The 24,612-nt window shown below is 50.9% G+C and overlaps 1 protein-coding gene across 1 annotated transcript in view; it reads left to right on the top strand.

The window, feature by feature from the left end:
* The window catches only part of Kndc1 (kinase non-catalytic C-lobe domain containing 1), a 44,191-nt gene that overhangs the window by 15,248 nt on the left and 4,331 nt on the right, over positions 1-24,612 (top strand). The window contains exons 7-26 of the mRNA XM_038309617.1: positions 2,081-2,195; positions 2,870-2,941; positions 3,042-3,103; positions 8,773-8,931; positions 9,398-9,475; positions 10,033-10,126; positions 10,698-10,860; positions 10,937-11,532; positions 11,816-11,960; positions 12,588-12,673; positions 13,699-14,111; positions 16,022-16,115; positions 16,199-16,296; positions 16,513-16,733; positions 19,645-19,758; positions 20,275-20,422; positions 20,529-20,708; positions 21,255-21,461; positions 22,072-22,154; positions 22,401-22,551. Of these exons, the coding sequence (XP_038165545.1) occupies positions 2,081-2,195; positions 2,870-2,941; positions 3,042-3,103; positions 8,773-8,931; positions 9,398-9,475; positions 10,033-10,126; positions 10,698-10,860; positions 10,937-11,532; positions 11,816-11,960; positions 12,588-12,673; positions 13,699-14,111; positions 16,022-16,115; positions 16,199-16,296; positions 16,513-16,733; positions 19,645-19,758; positions 20,275-20,422; positions 20,529-20,708; positions 21,255-21,461; positions 22,072-22,154; positions 22,401-22,551 (3,279 nt within the window). The remainder of the gene's footprint in view (positions 1-2,080; positions 2,196-2,869; positions 2,942-3,041; positions 3,104-8,772; positions 8,932-9,397; positions 9,476-10,032; positions 10,127-10,697; positions 10,861-10,936; positions 11,533-11,815; positions 11,961-12,587; positions 12,674-13,698; positions 14,112-16,021; positions 16,116-16,198; positions 16,297-16,512; positions 16,734-19,644; positions 19,759-20,274; positions 20,423-20,528; positions 20,709-21,254; positions 21,462-22,071; positions 22,155-22,400; positions 22,552-24,612) is intronic.

Consider the following 24,612-nt stretch of genomic DNA (forward strand, 5'->3'; position numbering starts at 1 on the left):
TGTCCTCACTCTGAGAAACACATGAGAAGGCAAGGCTTTGAGGAACCCATTGAAAAACCAAGTGTGATGCAGATCTATGCTGTCTGGGCCCATGACGCTCACATATGCTCAGTCGCCAGCATTTCTCCACAGGGCACAGCCACCTGACCACACCCTCCATCTTCTACACGGGCCTGGGTAGCCAGGTAGCCTGTGGTGGAGAATGCACTGCCAAGGGGAAGAGTTGAGGTCTCTAGCTTGGAAGAGAACAGAATAGACCAGTAAGCCTGGCTTTCACCTTAACCATCTGGTCAACCTACCTCAGACAGAGTATACCCAGGACCCTCTAAATCTCAGACTCCCGCATAGGGATGCCCCAGAGCTGGGAGCTCTCACCTCAGCTTCAAGGCTCAAATTGCTCCCACCCCCGGATACAGGGCACTACCAAAAGCAGAACAGATGAGCTGGTAAGCAGAGAGCCACAGGACTGAATTGTCTAATGTATCAGCCCTTCCTGTGCACAGAGCCAGTGAATAGCACCTCAGGTGAAAGTGACGGCTTCTGAAAGCTTCTGCTAACATGTATACTTCTGTGGTGACCTCGTTCCCAGACCTCCAGGTAGCCCCTCCAGGCAGGAGCTATCTTCTAGGCCCCACTAGTTAGTTCTTTTTACTTAAAGATGTGTTAAAATACACATAAACACAAAATTTACTATCTCAACCACCTCTAAGTGCATGGCCCAGTGTATTAAAGACACTCACATCTCACTATCTCCAGGGCAGCCTTTCTCATCCTGGGGGTCACGACCCATTCTGGGGAGGCCAAAGGACCCTTTCATAGGTGTCACCTAAGACCATTGGAAAACACAGATGTTTACATTGCAATTCATAACAGTAGCAAAATTAGTTATGAAGTAACAATGAAAATAATTTTATGGTTGGGGGTCACCACAACATGAGGAACTGTATTAAAGGGTCACAACATTAGGAAGACTGAGAACCCCTGCTGCAGAGGTTTTTCCACTTTCTACAGCTGAGCTCTGCCTCCAGCAAACACTGACTCCCCTCCATCCCTCTGCCCAGCCTGCTCGCCTTCTATAATCATACAAATACGACCTTGTGTGTGAAATCCAACAGCTTCTGTTCTGTTGTCTAGCTTGTCTCCTCAAGATCCACCAATACTCAGCACTGTGGGATTTTCTCTTCCTCTTTTTTCTTCTTGTCTCATGGTGCCCAAACAGTACTGGAACTCTATGGAGCCAAGAATGGGCTTGAGTTCTTGGTTCTCCTGACTCCATTTCTCAAATGCTGGGATCACAGGTGCCACGCCCAGCTCCCAAATGTTCTATTGACCTGGGCCATGCCCTTAGAAATAGTAAAAACATTAAGTTTTATGCTATGTATTTTAATACACACACACACACACACCAAACACACATACACATATACACACATACACAGGGAAGTGAATCTCTTCCTTTTGAAGCTTGAGCAATACTATACAATATTCTGTCCTATGGATAGACCACATTTCTTCTCTCCTTTTTTTAAACATTATTTTAATTTATGTGTGCGGATGTTTTGCCTGTATGTATGACTTGTGAGCTGCTGTGTAGGTGCTGGGAATTGAAAGATCCTCTACAAGAGCATCAAATGACCTTAACCACGGAGCCATCTCCCCAGCCCCTGGACCACATTTCTTTATCCATTCATCCATCCGTGGATGTTTGAGCTGCTTCCCCTTTTTGGATCTGGTGAATGGTGCCACCTTGAACCTGGGCAGACAACTGTCCACTTCAATTTCCTTTCAGGTCTTGGGGTAACCTAAAAGTGGAATTGTTGGACCTTAGGGTGATCCCCTGTACTTTCTCTAAGGAACTGTCGTCTTTTCCCATGGCAGCTGTACCACTTCATGGGTGAGGGCTCCAGTTTCTCCGTGCACTCGCCCACACCTGTTTTGAATCTGGAGCCTTTTCCCAGCCCCTTGCACAGGGGAGGCTGCACGTGGAAACCGAGTCACTATTCACCTGTCACCCTCCATGGAAACCCTTCCTTGGCACCAAGTGGACTGAGTATTCTTATGTGACCCGTCTCTTCCACAGAGCCTCTCCCTGCAGGACCTTCTGTCTAAGCTAGGCCGGCCATTCCGAGAGTACGAGCTGTGGGCCCTGTGCCTCTCCTGCCTTAGGACTCTGCAAACACACACGGAGCACCCAGGTGATGATGGGTCATCCTCTGCCTGAGCGCTGTGCGCAAAAGCTGGGGAGGGAAAGAGGGGAGTAACAAGGTCAATGCTGTGTGCCAGAGGCAATGATTCGGTTTGCTCCAGCAACACACCCTAGGAGAAGCACCTGGGTCTTGGCACAAATAGGGACAGTGGAGACAGTTGTCTAAAATGTAATCCTAAAGCCAATGACCTCCCTCCCCCGCCTCAGGAGTGAGGGAAGGGCTCAGGATGCTAGTGTGTGACCCTGCATGTTCAACCCTGCTGAACAGACAGTCCATCTGTGCTCCCAAGGTGCCATGGGCAGCAATGGAGGTAGCCCCTGAAGGGTTCAGGTTGCCATCTTCAGAGAAATACTCTCCAGGGACAATGTGCTGTTAAGCTGCCTCTCAACCATGAGTCTGGGGAATTTGAAAAGCCCAACCTCCCTCACCCAGCCATTCCCAAGGGCAGAGCAGTGTGGGCCTTGTTCCCACCTACCCTCCTGTTTATTCTTAACGTGATGAAGGTGATATGCCCCAATAGTGTTCCCAGGAAACTCTTGCCTGTTAGGATGAAAGGCCAATCTTGACAGGTCTCTCTGGGATCTCTCTGTGTCCTGGAGGCCCCTGATGCTGGCGAGGGAGCTGCCAACATGCAGCTGCATCCTTGATCTGCTCTGTTGCAGCTCGCCTGTGCCTGGACAACGTGCTGGTGGCTGAGGACGGGACTGTGCTCTTCGGACCATCCCCTGCCAATGGTACACACTGGCCACTCTCGGAGGACTGGGAGTCGGGGGCGGAGGACCAGACCTGTCTGCTAAAGAGGGAAGGAAAACCAAACTGTGGTTGCTCTTCTAGGCTCCTACAACTCACTCTTCCTGGCTCCCGAGGTGTCTGAAGAGAAACTGGTGACTGAGAAGGTAAGCGCACCTCTCGCGCCACCCACGCCCTCTGCCCAGTCGGTCGCGGTGCCTGATGGCTCAAAGGCGACACCCATTTCGCGTGTGGGGCTGCTGGAGCGACGTTCACTGCAGTCCTCTGAAAGTTAATGCTGTGCCTTGGAACCTTGGGCGGGAGACACTCCTATCCCGCGTGCGCGACTCCGCCACCATTAACAAGCTATTAGGCTTTTTATAAACATTTTTTAAAAAGAAATTAGCTAAATTACACTCAGAACCTGGTGCAAACCACCACCCTGGGGACCAGGCTAGCTGATCCTCCTGGCTTTGACTCACCTGGTACTGGGCAGGGCAGGGGCCAGGTTGCTTGACCGGAGAGGAAGGGACAATGTAGAGGGCGGGGCCTAGAGGGGCAAGGCTGAAACGTTTGGGGCGGAAGGAGTGAGGGAACAGGGTGACACCAGAAAAGGCAGAGCAAGTCCAGTGGTTTTTCATCCTCACGTGCTGGACCCGCTGCTAGAGAAATGGCCCCTTGGAAACTCCGCAGAGGCAAACAGAGCCTCCCCGAGGCCAGGCTTCCTAGCCAGAGGGCCAGGAAAACGCAAGGTGACTTCAGACGCCCTGCGAGCGCCTGCTACTTATGCAATGCACATGGGGCCCATTTGCCAGCTGAGACCGAGAGCACAGAGGTACATTGGCCTTGTCTGCTGATGCTGAGGATCCACCCACGACAGCTGCGGGGAAGCTAGAAACATAGATGTTTGGATAAGAAAAAAAAAACACGAGACCAAAAGTTGAACATGCCTGAGGAGCTTGTCCTAGAAAATGGAACATTCATGTCATCAGAATTCTGGAAGGAAAGAAAACGGTGGGTGAGGCAGAAGAGTAAGCAAGTGATGAATGAAAAATATCCAATTATAGCAATACACATTTAAGAAATGGGAAAGAAAAGCCAACACCAAATTATAGTAAAACCTCTGAAAGCTGAAATCAAAAGAGAAAAGAGAAACAGTTTATCTATGTATAGGGGAAACAGTTCAAATGGCAGTGAGTTCCTTCCAGATGACCATCACCTAGAATCTTCTGCAAGCACGTTTGTATCAAAATTCTCTTCTGTGACTGGAGCGAGATGGTTCAGTGGTTAAGAGCACCGGCTGCTCTTCCAGAGGATCTGGGATCAGTTCCCAGCACGCACATGGCAGCTCACAACTGTCTGTAAATCCAGTTCCAGGGGATCTGATACCTTCTCACCAATGCACATAAAATAAAATAGATAATTTGAAAAAAAGACAGAAAAAAAGCCTCTTAGGTGAAAAAAGAGAACTAAAAATGGATCATAGGCAGTAACAGTGCTTCTAAGCAGCACTGGGCTGGCAAGATGGTTCTGTAGGTAAAGCATTTGCTGAGCTAGCCTAACAGTCCAAGTTCAAGCTCCTGAATCCAGGGATTCTGTGATGGCTTCATGGTTCAGAGGGCACGCTGCAGAGGATCAGAGATTTATTCCCAGTAGCCACAGCAGGTGGCTCCTGTAACTCCATCTGGTGAACTCTTGTGACTTTCATAGGCACTGCACTTATGTAGGCAAATACCACACACACTCTCTCTCTCTCTCTCTCTCTCTCTCTCTCTCTCTCTCTCTCTCGCTCTCTCTCTCGCGCTCTCTCTCTCTCTCTCTCTCACACACACACACACACTCTCTCTCTCACACACACACACACACACACAATTCTAAAATAAAAGCACAAAAACTTTAGCTGAAGAAATAAGACTATAGATGGAGTTTTTGTGTAGAATCTACCATACAAACAAACAACTGTCCTAAAACTTAGAAGTGAGTTCTGCAAGGTCACAGGATATAAGATAAACATTCAAAAATAGTTATAGGGGATGGAGAGATGGCTCAGCTGGTAAGAACACTGGCCGGCCTTGCAAAGGACCCAGGTTTAATTCCCAGCACTCTGATGGCAGCTCACAACCACGTAACTCCAGTTCCGGAGGATTCAGTGCCCTCTTCTGGCCTCAGAATCAGAATACATACATGCAGGTAAGACACTCATATACATAAATATTTTAAATGTCAAAAGAAGGCTTCATTTAAAAAAAAAAACTTCAGAAAACACTGAACTGGCAATTTCCCAATCACATGGCTTCAGTTGGCTGTGGATTTGCTCTTGGGCTGTCTGTACCCTGAGTGTCTGGAATATGGCAATTGTGCATTAGTGAATCCGTGGACGCTAGAGGTTGGCTGTGTAAGAATATTTGGATCAGGGGAATTACAAACGCACACATTGTGGCTCAGCTACTGTTTTGTTTATCAGCCAGACTATTATGGTTTGAATATGAACTGTCTTCCACAGGCTGGTGTGTTAAAACACTTGTCCCCGGCTGGTGCTGTTTGGAGAGGTCCTGGAAGCTTTCAGGGGTGGAGTCTAGCTGGGGGAAGTAAGTCAGGGGTGGAGTCTAGCTAGAGGAAGTAAGTTCTCACTGGAGACACGTCCTCGGGGCTGTACCACGCTCTGCCCCACCCATACTTTTTCCTGGCCTCTATAATAGGACTGGTTTGCCCCCATATTACCCCCCTGCCATGGCGGACTAACACCTCTTTTAAATTGTGCATGTCAAGTTGGGCTGTGGTGGTGCACACCTTTAATCCCAGCACTCAGGAGGCAGAGGCAGGCAGACCTCTGTGAGTTCGAGGCCAGCCTGCTCTACAAGAGCTAGTTCCTGGACAGGCTCCAAAGCTACACAAAGAAACCCTATCTCGGAAAAACAAACAAACAAAACAAAGTTGTATATATTAAGTACTTGTTTTATCATTGTAACTTTAAAAAACAAAAAGCAAACAAAAAACTGGTGCAGGCTGGAGGGATGCCTCAGGTTAAGCACACAGGCTGCTCGTCTAGAGACCTATGTTCAATTCCCAGCATCCACGTGGCAGCTCACAACCGTCTGTAACTCTAGTCCCAGGAGATCTGACATCTGCTGGCCTCTGGGAGCATTGCACTCTCACGGTGCACAGGCAAAATCAACAAAACCCATAAGCATAAAATTTTAAAAGTAAACAATGTAAACAGCCCTGGTGCCAGAGATCAAGGTGACTGTTCTGACCGCCTGGAAAGTGGTTCTAAAGCCCTGGGAATCCGGGTGGTGGTGGCGCACGCCTTTAATCCCAGCACTCGGGAGGCAGAGGCAGGCGGATCTCTGAGTTCGAGGCCAGCCTGGTCTACAAGAGCTAGTTCCAAGACAGGCTCTAGAAACTACAGGGAAACCCTGTCTCAAAAAAAAATAAATAAAAAATAAAAAAAAAATAAAGCCCTGGGAATTGGTTTGTGGAAATTTGGAAACACAGAATGAGGCAGACTAGAGAAGCCCTCGGAAGCTGTAAGCAGAGCTCAAAGGGCAAAATAAAAGCACAAAAACTATGGTTTCTGGTAAAAGTTCAATACAGTAGTTGTTAGGTTGGAAGCAATCCCTTGCATCTATCCCAGACCCCCAGGACTGGTGTGGACTTCAAATCCCAGCAGGCCAGGTCCTGACCCCACTCCCCAGGGTACTTAAGTAATCCCCCCCCCCCAAAAGAAAAACATGTGGTCTCTCTTTCCCTGCAGCTTCCCGGTTTCCCCCTCGGGGCTACCCGAGAGCGCAGATCTTCCATTAAACCTGGATATTTCTTAATTTGGCTTGTTTTGATTTGGCTTGATTGGGAATTTTGTGTTGTCAGAGAGCTCGCTTAGGAAATATTCCTAACAGTAGTGGGACAGAGGTGGTGTGCGCCTTTAATCCCAACATTCCAGAGGCAGAGGCATGTGGATGCTCAAGTTTGAGGCTAGCTTGGTCTACAGAGCGAGTTCCAGGACAGCCAGGACTACTCAGAGAAACCCTGACAGGAAAAAGTTTTTTTTAAAAAAAGTGGGGGAGTGGAGAGAAAGGAAGTTAATTTAAAATGCTGATAGAAATGCCACCAGAAAAGGCTGGGCACACTTGATTTCGAGTGGGAAAATAGACCTTACTGGGAATTGGACTGGAAGTCGCTTGTGTTCCCTTCTGGCAAATCACTTCGGTAAGAGACTAAAATTCAAAAGTAGTGGACTAATTACTTTTATGGAGGAAGTTTCAAGATACCACATAGTTTAGGTTGTGGCATGATTCTCGCTGAGACTGATTTTCACTAGAATTTACAGTGAGACTTGGGATCAAAAAGTAGAGTGGAATTGCAGTTTGCCCCTATCAGAAGCATCTGGAAAGTGGGGGCCAAGGCAAGAGATTGCTGAACAGACTACAACCATTAAGAAGACAAATACTTTGAGCTGGGATAATGAGGAACATGCCTGGAGGGAACCTCAGGAATGGCCGGATTCCACCCAGAGGGGCCAATTGTAAAGGCTTTTATAAGACCTCGCCAGTAAAGATAGGAGCCTTGTTTCAGGGTGACCTGCTTGCAAAGATGAGCCTGGAAAAATGTTCCCCTGGTACTCCTTTCACGGAGCTCAGCCTTCCAGACTCTCAGACACTCCTACAGCCATGGTCCAAGTGGCTACTGCTCCAGCTGACAGCATGCCTGGCACCATCCACAGAGTGCTGTCATGTTTCTGTTGTTCTGTTTTGTTTTTGCCGAGAGCGAGAGCACAGGAGTTACAAGAGCCCTGGAGGCTCAACAGGAAGCAAGGCCAAGGCCTGTCCCTGCCAGGTTAATGCTTGGAGCTAAAGCCTAAACTTCAGAGGAAACCTGGGATGTTAGTGACATCAGACATGGACAGTGTCCCTTTATCTTGTTTTTCTCAGGGGTTGATCACAGCAGTGATAAAAATGGCTAATAAAATCAGGAGCTAAAAAAAAAAGTAATCTTCTACCCAGATTTTTGGTTTTAGCTGATTATTTTGAAGTTGGGTAGCCCAGGCTTGCTTCAAACTCTGAAATCTACCTGCTTCGGCCTCCAAAGTGCCAGGATTAAAGGTGCAGTCCTCTGTCCACTGTTAGGCTTTGCTCTGCTGTTACCTATCAAGATCAAAGAACGGGGGTGGAGTGGCACAGGCTTTTAATCCCAGCACTTGGGAAGCAGAGGCAGGCGGATCTCTGTGAGTTTGAGGCCATCCTGGTCTACAGAGCGAGTTCCAGGACAGCCAGGGCTGCATAAAGAAACACTGACTCAAAAAAAATTTTTAATGAGATCAAAGAAAATCTCCCAGGAACATGTGAGGAAGCATGCATTTGCCAAAGGCTGCTGCTGCTGATGCAATTGAGTAAAAACTGAGGAGAGCATTCAGTATAAGCCATTGGCCGAACAAAGAGAACATCTCAAACCCTGTGCAGTGCACCCCTCAATTAGAGAGACAGTGGCTGCTCTGTGAGCCACAGGGTTGTCCACTCAGAGCCAGTTCTTAAGCATTTGGCAGCACATTGTTAACTGGCAGGGAGTCCCAGCTGCGCAGGTTCTGGGTGATAGATTAGAAACTGCTTTTCAAACGTTTGAGTTTTTGACCTTGTGAGGAAGGAGATGGCAAGCCCTACTGGGGTCTTTTGCAGTGTCTGAAAACCAAACAGAATGGGGGAGGGGACCTGGTGCTGTCAAATATGTATATTCCCCTAGGCTGTGACCCTGGCTTCCTGGTTTCTAGCCAAGGTGGGGTCCCAGGCTCCCCTGCCCCCACTGTTACTACCTCTTTCTCCTCCTCTGTCTCCCCACCGTCCAGGCGTCTGTATACTGTGTGGCTGCAGTTCTCTGGACAGCAGCCAAGTTCAGTGTACCCCGAGACCACAAACTGGCCCTGCCACGCAGGCTCAAGACCCTCCTTCTGGATATGGCCAGACGCCATGCTTCAGAACGGCCATCTGCAGTCGAGGCCATCAAGGTAACACACTATGGTCGGGCCTGCTCAAAGTCTCAGGGGTTAGGTTGGAGGACAGTTGGGAGTTCATGGCCTCAGCCTGTGATGCCGAAGCTGATAACCAGTTATCTCCAGAATGCCTCTCACCCCTGTAGGCAGCATGGGAAGGATTGCCACATCTTGTACATGGTCCTGATCCAGTCCTGCTGTGACCCTCCTTCCCAGTGCCTGCCTCTCAACTCCCCAATACCAGGCAGCCCATGGCACCCCAAGTCTCTGTTATCTCAGACTCCAGGACTTCAGTTTTATTTACAGCTATGACAGGAAATCTAGACACCAGGCGGCCCAGGACTAGGATTATGCAGAAAAGGCCAAGGGTCTCCATCACAAATGTTCCCTACAGTATCAGGAGAAATGGGGCAGGCGCAACAGAGCCAATCAATGCCTGCCCTGCTGGGGCTATTCTGGAGGGATGTCGCCTTTATTTCAGGTGTGCAGCAGCTACCTCCTTCAACGAGGCATGGACAGCAGCAAGATTCTGGCCCACCTGCGGGCTTCCACCTGCAAGGCAAGACAATACTTCCCAAAACTCACAAGGACTCCTCCGTGCTGTTGCTTGCTCCCATGGGGCCCTGCTTGTCTCTAGCTGCTTTGGAGACTTAGGGGGAATCTAGGGAAGAGGCAGTGACTAACCAGCTGCCTTCCCAGCAGCCCCTGCCGAGATGCTATGCAAACCACTGAACAGTGCGTGCACTTCCTCAGGAAGACTGCCTCCTCTCTGGTCCCCCCACAACCTTTACATAGGAATCTGTAATCCCCTAACAGGGAGGGGGACCCAGAAGGGGTCCCATCCTGAGAATTACAATAGTGGGCGGGAACACTAGGCTCTCTGGCAGTCTTTGTGTGTTGGTTTTCCACCATCTTCACATTCCCTAGAAAGCTACCCAGCTTCAGTGAAGGGGCCCGATGGCTCCGACTCTGCCTGTGCCAGCTTCCCCATGCCACAGAAACCTCCTTGAACTAGCCTGGAGGCTGTGTCTGGTGACTGTAAAGCACACATTCGTACTATACCTCCTTCTCAGCCCCGGTGGACCCCAAATGACCATTTATGACCTTCCACCTCAGGTTCACCCAGAGGAAGAGACCATCGGTCTCCAAAATGCCTTCTCAGTGGTTGAACTGAAACCTCCCATGGATCCTGCTCCTGAGAGTAGTCCAGGTGGGCCTGCCCAAGCCTCCCCACTCATTGCCCCCTGTACCCCTTAGCTGCAGCTGACCTCTGTCCTCCATCATAGTCCTGCCCTGAGTGGACACTTGGAACACATTTCACCCATAAGGCGGGATGGCCAGGTCAGAACGTGCTGTCTGCCCTTGGCCTGAGCCTTACCCTCCCTCACTGAGGACTCTGCCACCTGCAGGTGCTCTTCGCAGTCAGTCCCTACCTTCCTTCCCCAGTCTTCATCATCTATAAGCCGGTGGATAAGAGACCCCACCTTATAGCAGCATCGCAGCCTCCTGGCCATGGCCCTGTCTCCTCGCTATAGCTCTTCCCAGGTGTTCTCTCTCTCTCTCTCTCTCTCTCTCTCTCTCTCTCTCTCTCTCTCTCTCTCTCTCTCACACACACACACACACACACACACACACACACACACATGTACCCTCAGGCTCCAGGGCTAAGCTTGACATAGAACTGCCTAAGGACATATGAGGTGCCCTGCTGTGGGATTGTACGTGTAGGGTCACACAAAGGCCCACTGCTCCTTCTGGCCCCAACTGCCTACTGTCCCCAGGCTTCCTGCAGGTCAGCAGTGATACCAAGCTTGTCGCTGTCCCAGGGCCTGTGCCTAGTCTACCCCACTGCTGCAAAGAAGCCAGGGAGCTGCCAGCGGCCTTCACCTCCGAGGCCACTCACTTTAAGCCCATAGTCCTGGCTCAGGACACGGGTGTTGCCAGGTGAGTGTCCCCATCCCCTGCTAGCAGTGGTCCCAGGCACAAGCGGCCCCTCCTGAGGTCTCTTCTTTCTCCACAGAGACCAGTTTGCCTTGTCTTCAGAGCCAAGTGAGAAGCCTGAAGATGGAAGTGGTCAGCTGAAAAGGGAGGGAACAGGAAAGCAGGCCTCCCCGGAGCTGGCGGAAGACACTGACTTGAAGATGTCTGACCAGCTGCAGGGAGCAACTCCAGACCCTGCCGGTGACTCAGTGCCCCACAGCTCAGCCAAGAAGTGCTCCTGCCCACACGGCCTCTCTCTGGCCACCCAACAAAAAGGAACATCAGGAACACCCAGCTCTCCTGCCTCTTCCCTGCCCCCTGAGCACAGGCCAGATGGTCAGGGTTCACTAGGAACCACTCTGCCCTCAGGGTCCACCTCAGCCAACCAAGGCCCTCGACACCCATCTAAGCCACCCAGGGGCAAGGCAGCAGTGAGTCCCAGCAGCCCTCGGGGCCCAGATGGTCATCCTGAGAAGCCTCGGCCAGCAGACCGCAAACCCTGTCCATCCAGTGTGGATACCTCATCACCCCCTAAGATGACAGCCTGCCCTTCACTGCAGGAAGCCATGCGCCTCATCCAGGAGGAATTCGCCTTCGATGGCTACCTGGACAACGGGCTAGAGGCACTGATCATGGGTATGGAAGCCACAAGGGCCTCTCTGGAAGCCCAAGACAAGGGAGAGGTGGAGGGAGGCGGTCCAGAGAGCATCAGTATGGAGGGAACTCAGGGGTCCACATATCTGTCCTGCTGAAGTCAGTCAGGACAAACAAGGGCAACTTCCAGCTTATAACATGTAGGAAGAGAGCCTTGGGGCCTGTACCCTTCCGACCCCAAAGTCCTAAGACCGCCTCCCAGTGACCCAGTGCAAGGGAACCAGAAAGCCTCCCTATATAACCTGAGCCATCCTTTGCAAACCAGGGGAGTATATTTACGCCTTGAAAGACCTCACCTTTGCCACTTTCTGTGGCGCCATATCTGAGAAGTTCTGTGACCTGTACTGGGATGAGCAGTTGCTGCAGAACCTCTTCAGGGTGGTCAATGGGCCAGCCTCACCCTCTGAGAGGTAAGGACCTGGGCCCAGCCTTCCCCGTCCAGAGTTCTGGGCAGATCGAGCCACCAAACCCTGGGGTTTCAGTGCCTATAGCCACCCTCATCCACTCTGGCTGCCCCAGGGCAGCTCTGTGGTGCTGCATGTGATTGTTGCTGGTGTTCACCGTTGGGGACAGTGGCAGGAAGGGAAGGAGTCACTGGTGACCAGAAGTTCTACTTTTTAACAATGAAATGGCACCAGGCAGCCAGGCATGGTGGTATACATTTTTAATTCTAGTATTTGGAAGACAGAGGTGGGAGCATTGCCATAGTTAGGGGCCAATGTATTGAGTTCCAGGTCAGCTGTAGTGAGACCCAGTTTCACAAATATAGATAAACAAACAAGCAAATGAATAGTCACAGGCAAACATGCTTTCCCCATGCACCCAACCCTATAGCATTTCCACAGTTGAGAAGGCTCTCTGGACTATACCCACCCTCTTCCAAGTGGGGCACTATGGAGCCAGTGCCCAGGGGTTCTGACACCAGGGAGATGACAGGGTCCCATCCTACCACAGTACGCTCAGGTGACTTTCCATGGTGGTGCCATTCTGCACAGTCCTCATCCAAATGGGGGCCTGACTGATGCTGTTATTCCCAGCACTTCTGAGGAGCCTGGATCCCAGCCAGAACACTCACCCAGCAGATGCTCAGTGTCAAGCAAAAGGCCCTCACTGCATGGACTCGGTAAGAGACACAGCCTGCACCACAAGGACAGGCAAGAACTATACTTAGTGGGGTCTTCTGGAAAGCTGCAGGAAGACTTCTGTTGTCAAGGTAGCACTGTGCTGGAAGACATCCAAACAGCCCAGATAAGGCATGGGACGTCACGGGACAGTTTCCCGTGCTTTCCTTAGCCAACATTGACACTGGCTCTTCACAGCTCCTCTGAAAGTAGAAGCAGCCACTGAAATACTAGAGCCCGGCTTCTAGATTGTTAGCCAGAACCAGTTCAACTTAAAAACTCAAAGAGCTGGACCTAGGGGGGGCATGCCTTTAATCCCAGCACTCGGGAGGCAGGGACAGGATGATCTCTGTGACTTCAAGGCCAGCTTGCTCCACAGAGCAAGCTCCAGGACAGTTAGGACTACATAAAGTGACCCTGTCTCAAAAAGAAATAAAAACCTCAATAAGCGGTTTGAAGGAGAGAGGCCCGCCAACCATCTGGGGGTCCCCAGGGACCAGTGCAGGGCTGTGATCACCTGGGTGTGTCTACTGGCTAGGAAAAGACCATGGTGGTGACATCATCCCTATGTAAGTAAGTCAGGAGCAGGTGATCATGTCTCGGGCACGAAGTCTACCTGCTCCTGCATGGCCAAGGAGCCAGAAGGCTGCTAGCACAGACAGAAGCTTCTGGAGTTGCCAGAGTTCCGAGTACCCTGACAGGTTTGTGTATGAAACAAATGGGTATAAGTGAGCTAGGTTTGATTTTTAAATACTCTAAAAGTGCACATAGGACCTGAGAGAACATAACCGCTTGGGATCAGCTCTGGGAGAGGAGAAAGTCCAGGTCCCAGAGAGGTTTGAGACAGCAGGGTGAGTACCTGAGGGAGCTGGGCCTGGCTAAGCCTGCCCATTCACAAGCACTGCTGTGTCCCCCAAGCCTAGCACAGTAGCTATGGCTAAGGTCCTTCATGAGGGTGTCTGGGTTTCCTCCACAGCTGAGGGTGGCGGTGAGGGTGCGACCCACTGACTGTTATCTTTCTTTCAAGGCAAGGAGAAGCCAGCCACAGCCTGGGGCAGTGGGGGACCCTGCTCGCCCACAGCACTATCAGATATAGACTCCGACACGCTCTCTCAGGGAAACTTTGAGGTTGGATTTCGGTCCCAGAGGTCAATAAAAGTCACACGAGAGCAACAACCAGAGGCCGAAGTGGATGGGCAGCCAGGTCCAAGCCAGGAGCCAACCAGCAATGCCTCAGACACGGTGACCCAGCTGGCCAAATCGGAAGACGGTGGTCCAGCTGTATCATCCCCAGGTTCAGCCGATTTCCAGAACTGCAGCCCTGGATGGTCCAGTGCCTTCTATGAAGCTGACTGCTTTGGAGCTGATGTCTACAACTATGTGAGGGACCTGGAGAGGCAGAAGGCCAATGGGCACACAGAACTGGAAGCCCAGAGTCCAGTGAGTCTGGGGAATCTACCCAGTGCTGACAGGGAGGGCATCTGTGGCCTTAGGAGCACCACAGGCAAGGAGGCTTCTGCTCAGACAAAGCTTCCAGGCCACCTAGGCCCAATGACAAGACTCTGAGAACACCCTATCCAGGCTGTGTCTGTTCTCAGTACTTGGTAGAGTACTTTAGCCTTTAGCCTGTGTTAGAGGTTCTATACTGTGGGCACATGTTCCCACAACTCGAAGCAGAGAATGACTTCTTTCCCATTAGCTGTGTCTGTGGCTCCCAGATGACACTACTCAGGGAGGGGTCACTTAGTCTTTGTGAGCGTGATAAGGGTTGGGTTAAGCCTCCTGCAGATGGCTGCAGGGGCAGGAATCTCTTCCATATGGGGTCTTGGCCCTAGGTGAGAGAAAACACCAGAAGCAGAATACCTGCCGTAAGTTCAAGCTGGACTTGGGGTCAGTGTGGACTAACAAGGGTTTCCCTGACAGATAGCACCAGGAAAGACCTAGCCAATAGGAGGAATGGAGTCTGGCCAGCATGGTATACAAAAGAACTTTGATAGCTCTAGCATGGACAGGCAGACCCATTGCTGGGTGGAGGGAGTGTCAGTAGCTTGAGCATGCCTATATATATGGCATCTGTGAACTACAGGCATCCCCACACTTCAGACAGGCGGCCCCTGCCACTCAGCATCCTGGCCTGGTTCTAGGCCTTGCTTCTGCTGAGCCAACAGGCCTTGCTTTTGGCATCTAGGGGAGTGCTGTGGTTCAGTTCATCTTTATCTTCTTTTTGTCTACAATTTCTGGTTACTCTGCTTTCTTCTGATTGTTGTTTTATATGTATATCTGATCAATATTCATCAGCCTTTTCCAAACCAAACTCAGTTGCCTTCTCGCTTAAATTATTCCTCAACGCTCCCTCCACCACACACACACACACACACACACACACACACACACACACACACACACGGAACCAAAGCTTTTTAAAATTTTATATTAAATTCGGGATCAGATCTGGCCATAGGCAGAAACATACTATAGCCTATGTGTTCAAACAGGGAGCAAATATCAGAGCCACAACTCATTTCCATGAGATACAGAGACATGACAACCACATACCCAAGCCCACTGTCCATACTGTCATCCGTGTCCCCAGGAGCCTGACAAAGTGAAGGGCCTGGAGAGGAGGCTCCCTGTGACCGGAGAAGGAAGGTAGTCTACTCTCAGCCCAGGATGACCCCAGGAGGCTGGAGACAGTAGAGGGGTTTGGGGCTACACCGACGGGGCCTGCCTTTGCTTACTGAACAAGCCTTTGTCTTAGTTGACCCCAACTCTGCCGATGGTCCTTAAGAGCAGGGAAGCCACAAAGAGACTTGACCCTGGCCCTTCTGAGTCGGAGTCTAGCAAACTCTCCAGAAGCAGCCAGGAGGGACCAGCCTGGTGGGTGAGGGGAAGGATACTTCAAGAGACAGATACATCCTAAGACTACACCAAGTCTCAGGAATCAACATAGGCCCTAGGGTGATGGGGAGCTTCACTGTGCCTCCCCTTCAGGCAGTCAACCCATGGATACTGGTGGGGTCTGGCAACCCTGAGACATCATACCTCAAGCACTGGCTTCAAGGTGAACCTCTGGAGCCCACTCCTAATTTTGATTGTGAGCCTAGCCTTTAATGGCTGAGCCTTGTCTCTCCAAACCCCTGCAGCCTGCTTCTAAGGCGTTCTCTCAATTATTTCATTTGTCTTTCTTATGTCAACCAAATGGCTGCAGCCCTAAGACACAATTGTTCTTCCTGTGGCCGCTCAGGCAGCTCACCAGGCTAGTGTGCCTTCTGTGTCTGCATCCTGTGTGGAAGACAAGTGGTCCCTGAGCCCACAGTTTCTCTGGCTTCATGTGCTGTGCTTCCTCTTAGGAGCTGGAGCAGCAACTCATGATAGAGAAAAGAAACTACAGGAAGACCCTCAAGTTTTACCAGAAACTCTTACAGAAGGAAAAACGGAACAAAGGTAACACTGTACGCCAGCTACCTGCTACAAACGAGGTATGTTGGGGCGCCTGGAAGCCACCTGCGACTCTGTTCTGCCCTCAGGCTCTGAGGTAAGGACCATGTTATCCAAACTTCGAGGACAGCTAGAAGAAATGAAGTCCAAGGTGCAGTTCCTGGGCCTGGTGAAAAAGTACCTCCAGGCAAGTAGACATCTGTCCTGCCCACCCCCGTCCCAAGAATGAGTATGGGCCCTCAGATGAGCTTCCTTCCATCATTCTATGTATCAAAACATGTTAGCCATCCACACAGGCCCTGGATTCAAAGTACTGAGAAGCCCTGACACCTCTAAGTCGGTGGCAAAGTGACCTATAGACACATATCTAGTGGTCAGCCATATTCATTTCCTTTCCCCACAGGTCATGTATGCAGAGCGCTGGGGGCTGGAGCCCTGTGCTCTGCCGGTGATTGTGAACATCGCAGCGGCCCCCTGTGACACGTTAGATTTCAGCCCCCTGGACGAGTCCTCTTCCCTCATCTTCTACAACGTCAACAAGCACCCGTGCAGTGGCCGGCAGAAGAAGGCCCGCATCCTGCAGGCTGGCACACCCCTGGGACTCATGGCCTACCTCTACTCCAGGTGTGTCAGGTGCCCCAGGACCTTCTGACCCTGGGGCACAAGATTTTGTGAACAAAGGGGAGAAACGAAAGGAAAGTTGTGTCTGGTATGGGTTGTGTAATTATCTAGACTTTGAGAATTGTCCGAGTCCCCTCGAGACCTCCTCTGACCCTGATACTGGGTCACGGGGTGTGGGAGCAGCACTGTGGGAGAGCCTAGGGCAGGCTGCAGGTTAATATGTGAAAAAACCAAAAACTCAAACATGATTATCTGCAAGGGCCTCCAAAGTATCATCTGGATCTGAATCACTAATCAAAATATGCCATAACGGGCACAGAGCTCTAGCTGTGGTAGTTTTATCTTCTGTCTGAGCGTGCACACAGCTTTGGTGGCAGCCTGAGAGATAAATGTTGCAGTGTCTGCCCCCAAGTCAGGAAGAGTCCACACATCTATTCACTGGTGCCCAGGGTCACAGGGCCATTCATGGGACTTGGGACTGGACTCTCATCCCTTCCTTTCTCCCTCCCTCCTTCCATTCACCCTGTCTTCCTCTGTCCCATAGAGCTCCAGTCTTGCTTTGTTTCTAGATAATTCAAGCTCCCTGAATGAAATTCTCCTCGCCTTGATGGCAGGTCATGTGTGTAGGTCTGGAGCCAGAAAGGCCATTGTCACCTCCATAGTCCTGTAGAGTCCTCTTTGAGCAAGAGGCTATCAACTTTAAATCTGATTGGCAGATAGCATTGGGAAAACAATTAGGAAACAAACTTCCTTTATAGAAGCTCAGGCCTTCTGAGATATACTTGATGTGAGCATGTTTATTAGACATGCATATGTATGGTGTTTTGAGGTATAATGTAGTATGACATGTACTGCATATGTGATATAGAGGCATGTAGTATGTTGTGGAATATTATATAGTGTACATAATTTTGTGTGTATGAGTGGTATGAGTTTAATACATATCATATGCATGTCATGCGTTTAAGTATACATATATGTAGTATGTTGTCACTATTATATGGTGTGTGTAATGTGTGACTATGTGTGCATGATGCACATGTAAAAATGAGGCCTGGTGTGTACTGGGGGTACTGTGTAATGTGGTATATCTGATACATGTGTAGGTGTGTATGCTGGTGGTGTGTGACATTACTCCTGGGGTGACATGAATATAGTTACGCACCCCAGATGGGGAACCAATGACAGACAAAAGTAACAATATCATCAAAATCTTTCTTGGTAAACCAATGAGTTTGTTGAGGTTACATATAGGAATATGGGTTTGGGATACTCAAGAGCATGAATGGCTCAAGGGCAGCGATATCACTGAAGGCCCACCTCAGCATGAGTGACTACTCACGAAAGCTAGAACCCTTGAGCTCACTGCACAACTTGTTGGCGAATCAGTGGGTCATGGTCTCCTCCTCTCAGGCAGCAAAGTTGGTCAGAGACTGTCTCTCCCACACAGGTAGTCTCAGCCTCTCCCAGGCAGCTCAGCAGGTCTGGGTCTCCTCAGCAGTCCTTACTACTCTATAACTTAGGGAGGCTGTGGTGTATTGGAAAATTTCAGGGACTTCCTGAGACTTCTGAGTTGTTTACTTGCTCACAGTGAATCTCCCTTCAGAACATCCTGTTTAAAGAGCCTCCCTTTAGGGTGGGTGGAGGTGTTTTCTGGTGGATGTGAACACGTGTGGGAGTATGTGGTAGGTGGCAGTATTGTGTAGTTTGGGTCATGGATGTTTATGGTCTGTGGTGCATGTTTGAGCAGAGAGCAGAGGAAGGCAGAGCCTCCCCGTTGAAGTAAACATTCACAAGGGGTTTTCTCAGCTCTGAGTACTCCACCGGCACTGCCTCTACAAGACAAGCTGGGTAGGGGACTGCTTAGTCCCTGGCTTGAAATACTGCTATCAGTGTCCTCGTGTTTAAGAAACTCAGAGAGATAGACCAGTGACTAAGCATCCTTGACCTTGGTTGTGGTATCTTCCACCCTGGAACTCCTGCACAAGAGGCCTCTTGCTAGGACCCCTCACCTTTACGGTTGCTGGCCATCACATTGCCCAGATTGTTGAAGGGTCACATTTAGAGCTCCTATTAATGTTCCTTGCATGAGACTTTCTAGAAACCACTGCTCTGGGTAGATATGTTCAATGAGATGCGACAAACCCCAGATCCACCTCTCAATACATACACATACTGTACTAAGGAGGGTTGTCCCTGGTAGCACACAGGGTCACGTTTCTCCTGTACACCTCACTGAGCGCGCACACCTGCCTGTCTTCCCAGCCCTTGGTACATAGGACACGGAACTGCAGGCACTATGAGCCACGGTGATGGTCTGGCAGTGAGGAGGACCTCACCAAGCCTCACGAAACGCATGGGTTTGAAATTAGGTCACTGACTCTCTTTCACTCCCCCAAGGAGTCTTTCAACAAACTACTGTGTGTGCTGCTCTCACATAGAACTTAGCACCTCGGGGGCTGGAGAGATGGCTCAAAGGTTAAGAGCCCTGGCTGCTCTTCCAAAGGTCCTGAGTTCAATTCCCAGCAACCACATGGTGACCCACAACCATCTGTGATGAAATCTGGTGCCTTCTTCTGGTGTGCAAGCATACATACATACAGGCAGAATGTTGTATACATAAAAAATAATAAATCTTATTTAAAAAAAACTTACCACCTCTCCCTACATATGCTCACAAACACACAGCTCCTCTCTCTCTCTCTCTCTCTCTCTCTCTCTCTCTCTCTCTCTCTCTCCACACACACACACACACACACACACACACCGAGAGGCTGCACACGTATTCACATATACACTTACAACACACAGGCACACCCACTCACTCCAGGACACTCACTCACTGCAGGGCAAGGTTGGAGGGTGGGTCCCAGCTGGCGTAGACCCAGGAACCAATGTCACATTCTACCCTCAGTGACGCTTTCCTTGAGGGCTACGTCCAGCAGTTTCTCTACACTTTCCGGTACTTCTGCACACCGCACGACTTCCTGCACTTCCTCCTCGACCGCATCAGCAGCACCCTATCCAGGTACCAGCACATGGGCTCCTGGCTAACAGGGGCAGGACCTGTTAGCCTGTGAAGGACCCTGACAGGGATGAGGGCACAGATGAAGTGTCCCTGGGAAAGGTCAGGGCAAGATGGAGGACTTGAGGGATCAAGGGTAAAGGAACCCAGCTGGAGTTGGCAGCTGGAGTCTATGTGCTAGGGTGGAGAAGAACACTGGCAGGGGCCTTACTGCTTCCAAAAGAAAGCCGGAGGTAGCCGAGGCCCAAGCAAAAAGACAAGAGGGAGCCACGCTCACCAGCCTAGCAAGGATAGTCCAAGTGGAAAGAGGCCTGTGAACCGTAGCTTCCTTCCACAGGGCACCCAGGCCAGCAGATTGGGGAAGGGGCACCAGATCGGTGACCAGGTGGGTGGTGAACATGAAGGGAGTGCTCTGTCCTCAACCCTCACTTGGCCTGTCATCGCTTGGGCTCTCCCGGAACTCCTCACCCTGCACGTGCCCAGCTGGATCCTATGCTGAGGCTTACCATCTGCCTCCAGGGCTCACCAGGATCCTACCTCGACCTTCACCAAGATCTACAGGCGGAGCCTCTGCGTCCTGCAGGCCTGGGTGGAAGACTGTTACACCGTGGACTTCATAAGGAACGCGGGACTTCTAGGACAGCTCGAGGACTTCATTTCTTCCAAGGTGACTGCTGCGCTGGCCAGCCTAGTCAGCCTTCTGGGCTCTGGCAGAGAAAAGCACTCACTGCCACGTCCCAGGAACAACAGTGACACCCCGTGCCTCTGCCTAGATCCTGCCCCTAGATGGCACTGCCAAGCACCTGCTGGGCCTCTTGGAGGTGGGCACTGAGCGGCGGGCTGACAGTACCTCTCGAGGTGCAGACCTAGAGGATCCTAAGGAGGCAGAGGAGGAAACCAGACCTTTTAATGCCCTCTGCAAGAGGTTCTCAGAGGATGGCATCTCCCGGAAGGTGGGGACCTTTCCTGTGGAGGGTTTCTCTAGGCAGGAATGCATGACATGTGCATATATACATGCAGAAACAAGACATGCATGCACACATGCCCCTGTGCAAGCACACATATAGATAGGTACACATACGCATGAGTGCTGCTTATTCATGACCCAAGCACTCCCCTGCTGGACTGGCACTTCCTGTCCTGTGGAAGGAAAGCCATGGATTAGCAGGGTTCATTCTATCCTAGCCAGGGTCCTACTGTGACTCCCTGAACTCACCTTCCTGATTCCCAGGGCAGCAGACTGAGTGGAAGGATCCACAGGGGTCAATGAATGGTCTTCCCACTGGTACATGGAGATAGCTCCAAAACTAAGCAATGTGCATGGGTGGTCTGTTCAAGTGACCAAGACGGGAATCCTGCCAACGTGCCTACGGGGAAGGGATTTACTCTCTGGCTCTACTTGAGCCAGTCTGAAGAGTTCTAGGTTGGACCAGCCTACCCTCACTCTGCCCCATCCTGGCCCATTCAACCTGGAGGGGGGGCATCTGTCTTATTTGCAGAGCTTCTCCTGGAGGCTGCCCCGGGCCAACGGGTTAGTGCTGCCACACCATAAGGAGCGCCAGTACACCATTGCATCAGCCCTGCCTAAGCCCTGCTTCTTTGAAGACTTCTATGGCCCCTATGCCAAAGCCAGTGAGAAGGGGCCTTATTTCTTGACGGAGTACAGCACCAACCAGCTCTTCACCCAGCTGACACTACTACAGCAGGTGTGTGGGAGCTAGCACCACCAGGAAGGGGACACAGACCTCCACATTCGGGTCAGCTGCTGTTGTCTGGGTAGGCCCAGGGATGCTCTGGTGTTGATGAAGCCACAGCACGCACTTTGTAGGGGAACACCTGGATGGTCAGTAGAGGGATCTGGTTGCTGGGTGCACAACTTCTGTCTTTAAAGAAAGAAGACTGCCCAGCAGGACTCTCCTCTCTAGCTACACAGGGCACTGGGCATCCCCCTGCCAATGCAGTTCCTTAGGTCCTTGCCCAGCCTGGGCACTGATCATCTACTACCTCTGTCCTTGCCCTCATCCCGGAACCTAGGGATAGGCATACCCAGGTCTTCACCATCCTGTAACCCAATGTCATGAGGCAGGTGACAGTGCCGAGTGATCCTTGTCACTATCATCAGACCTAGGCAATGTCACAAGCCCTGAGGCGACCTGCACACAGGAAAGTCTTCTAGCCGAGCCATGACATGCTTGGCAGGTTGATCTCTGGTTACACAAATGGCTTCAAAGTACTGAAGCTCTCTTTGGGACACTGCCTTGACCATCAGGCTCTTGGGAGCGGTGGGCTGACCATCTGCTTCCGTGTCCCCGACAGGAATTGTTTCAAAAGTGCCACCCTGTCCACTTCCTAAATTCACGGGCCTTGGGTGTCATGGACAAAAATGCAGCCATTCCCAAGTGAGTATTCACTCCTCAGGGTGGCCTGGGAGTCCTTGGTTTGGAAGGTTGGTGAGAGGGCCTGGGGGAGGGAGATTCTCCTAAAGTTTCCTTGGACGGTCCTGGCTGAAGGGAGACACTTGGTTCTCATCCTGAGGGAAGGATACCTTGTCCTCCTCCCACTCTGCACAGAGACCCCACACCCCCGGGGCTTGGCAGGACACATTCTCACACCCCCAGGTGATGAGCACCATGTTTTTCCTCCAGAGCCAGCTCTTCTGAGTCTCTGTCTGCCAAAGCCTGCAGTCTGTTCCTCCCCAACTATGTCCAGGACAAGTATCTGCTACAGCTTTTAAGAAACGCCGATGACGTCAGCACCTGGGTGGCTGCTGAAATTGTGACCAGTCATACCTCCAAGGTAGACACAGCTCTGGGGTCAGAATGACCTGTGGGGTTTGTTCTGCATGGCCATACTCCTGCGAGACCAAAGCCAGTCCCTTCTCCAGGTGCAGGGAATCCACACTTTGTGTCTCAGCGCCACAGTCAACTCAAGGCAAAGGGCATGAGTGAGGTGTTCACTAATGTCAGCAGAAACATCCCACGCCATGAGCTTCTGAGTGCACGGTAGTCACAGGCCAGCTTGAGACTATCCCCTCTTTCTGCTGGGGATGATCCAGATCTGTGTGAAACCTCCAGCAGGACACTGAGCAGGCGACTTTACATAGTCTCTTATAAACACACAATCACTCATCCGTTCTTTGTACACACAATCCTTCATACACAGTCCCTCACAAGACACAGTCACACATGGCGGGGCAGGGAGGGAGAAAAAAAGAAACTGATACATCGACACAATCCCTCACAGTCTCTCTCACGGCCCCTCACACCCACACAGTTCACCTATCGAGCCCTTTGCAATCAGTCTCCTGCAGCACACACAGTCCTTCATGGACGCAGTCCCTTGCACACTCACAATCGCTCGCACACTGCCTTTACAAAGCTGTCAGCTTTCTTGTAACCACAACAGAATGTCTGACTTAAGTGAGAAGGAGGAGCGATTTGTTTTATATAGAGGTCCAGAGTTTTCAGTCTATTGCAGTAGGGGTGGCATGACAGAGTCGCTCAGGTCATGGCGGACAAGACAGAGCTGAGACAGGAAGGGGCCAGAGCAAGACACGCCCTTTCAGACCCACTTCTTCAGCTATGCCATCCTTCCACAACTCTGTCAGAGTCCATTCGGATTTGGAAACCATCAGTAGAATAAATCATTCATTAGACTAGAGCCCCAGTCCAGTCAAGTGAACAAGGATTAGCCCATTGAATACATAGTCTCTCACACGGATGATCCTCGAACTGCTTCGTACACACGATATAGCCTCTCATACAGAGAATCCTCATACTCCCTCATGCACGGTTGTCCACATGCACAGTTCCTCACACTCATTTCCTCACACCCAGTCCGTCATAGTCCCCCAAGGTCCCTTACACTCAACCAGTCTTCATAATACTCCTTTATACCCACAGACTCCCAAACACAAAGTTCTTCTCACACACTGTTCCCCACGTGCAAAATTCTTCACACACATAAGTCTCCTCGCATGTATCCATTCCTCCACTCAGTTTCCCTCAAACACACTCCCTCACCCCATCTCAGTCCAGTCACAACACACCCCTATCACCACGGTATCTTGTCCCATCTTTATCTGAGTCTGGTCATGAATGACTTGCCATCCTGAGCTGCCCTGCTTGCACTGAGGCAGTGGATCTTCCCGGCTAAACTGCTGGCCGCTATTTCTTGCTGACATACCCTACACTGCAGAATCTCAGCAAGCTTGTGAAATTCTAATAGTTGCTCAGTATCTGTTCAAGATCCAGTTTTTGTGGGCCCAAACCCGGGTTCTCCCTTAAGTCCTATGGGCCTTGAGCTAGACTGCGGATGATTCAGACTGCTCACGGGCATGTCCTGGCAGTCTAAAAGGGGCTGTCTTAGGTTGAGTTTCTATTGCTGGGATGGAACACCATGGCCAAAAGGCAAGTTGGGGAGGAAAAGCTTTATTTGGCTTATACTTCCGTATCACTGTTCGTCACTGAAGGAAGTCAAGACAGGCACTCAAACAGGCCAGGAACCTGGAGGCAGGAGCTGATGCAGAGGCCATGGAAGGGCACTGCTCACTGCCTTGCTCCCCATGGCTTGATCAGCTTGCTTTCTTATAGAACCCAGGACCATCAGCTCAGGGGTGGCAACACCCACAATGGGCTGGACCCTCCACCATCAATCACTAATTAAGGAAATGCTCTACAGGCTGGCTACAGCTGATCTTATGGAGTCATTTTCTCAATCGAAGTTCCTCCTCTCAGATGACTACAGCTTGTGTCAAGTTGACATAAATCTAGCCAGCACAGGGACTTATCACCTGCCTCAGGTCAGGACTTCCCTCCAGGTTCCCACCCGGGAAGATCCGTTCTCCTCAGCTTCTCA

This window comes from Arvicola amphibius, chromosome 1, assembly GCF_903992535.2.
Source record: "Arvicola amphibius chromosome 1, mArvAmp1.2, whole genome shotgun sequence".
In the NCBI taxonomy this organism is placed as follows: Eukaryota; Metazoa; Chordata; class Mammalia; order Rodentia; family Cricetidae; genus Arvicola; species Arvicola amphibius.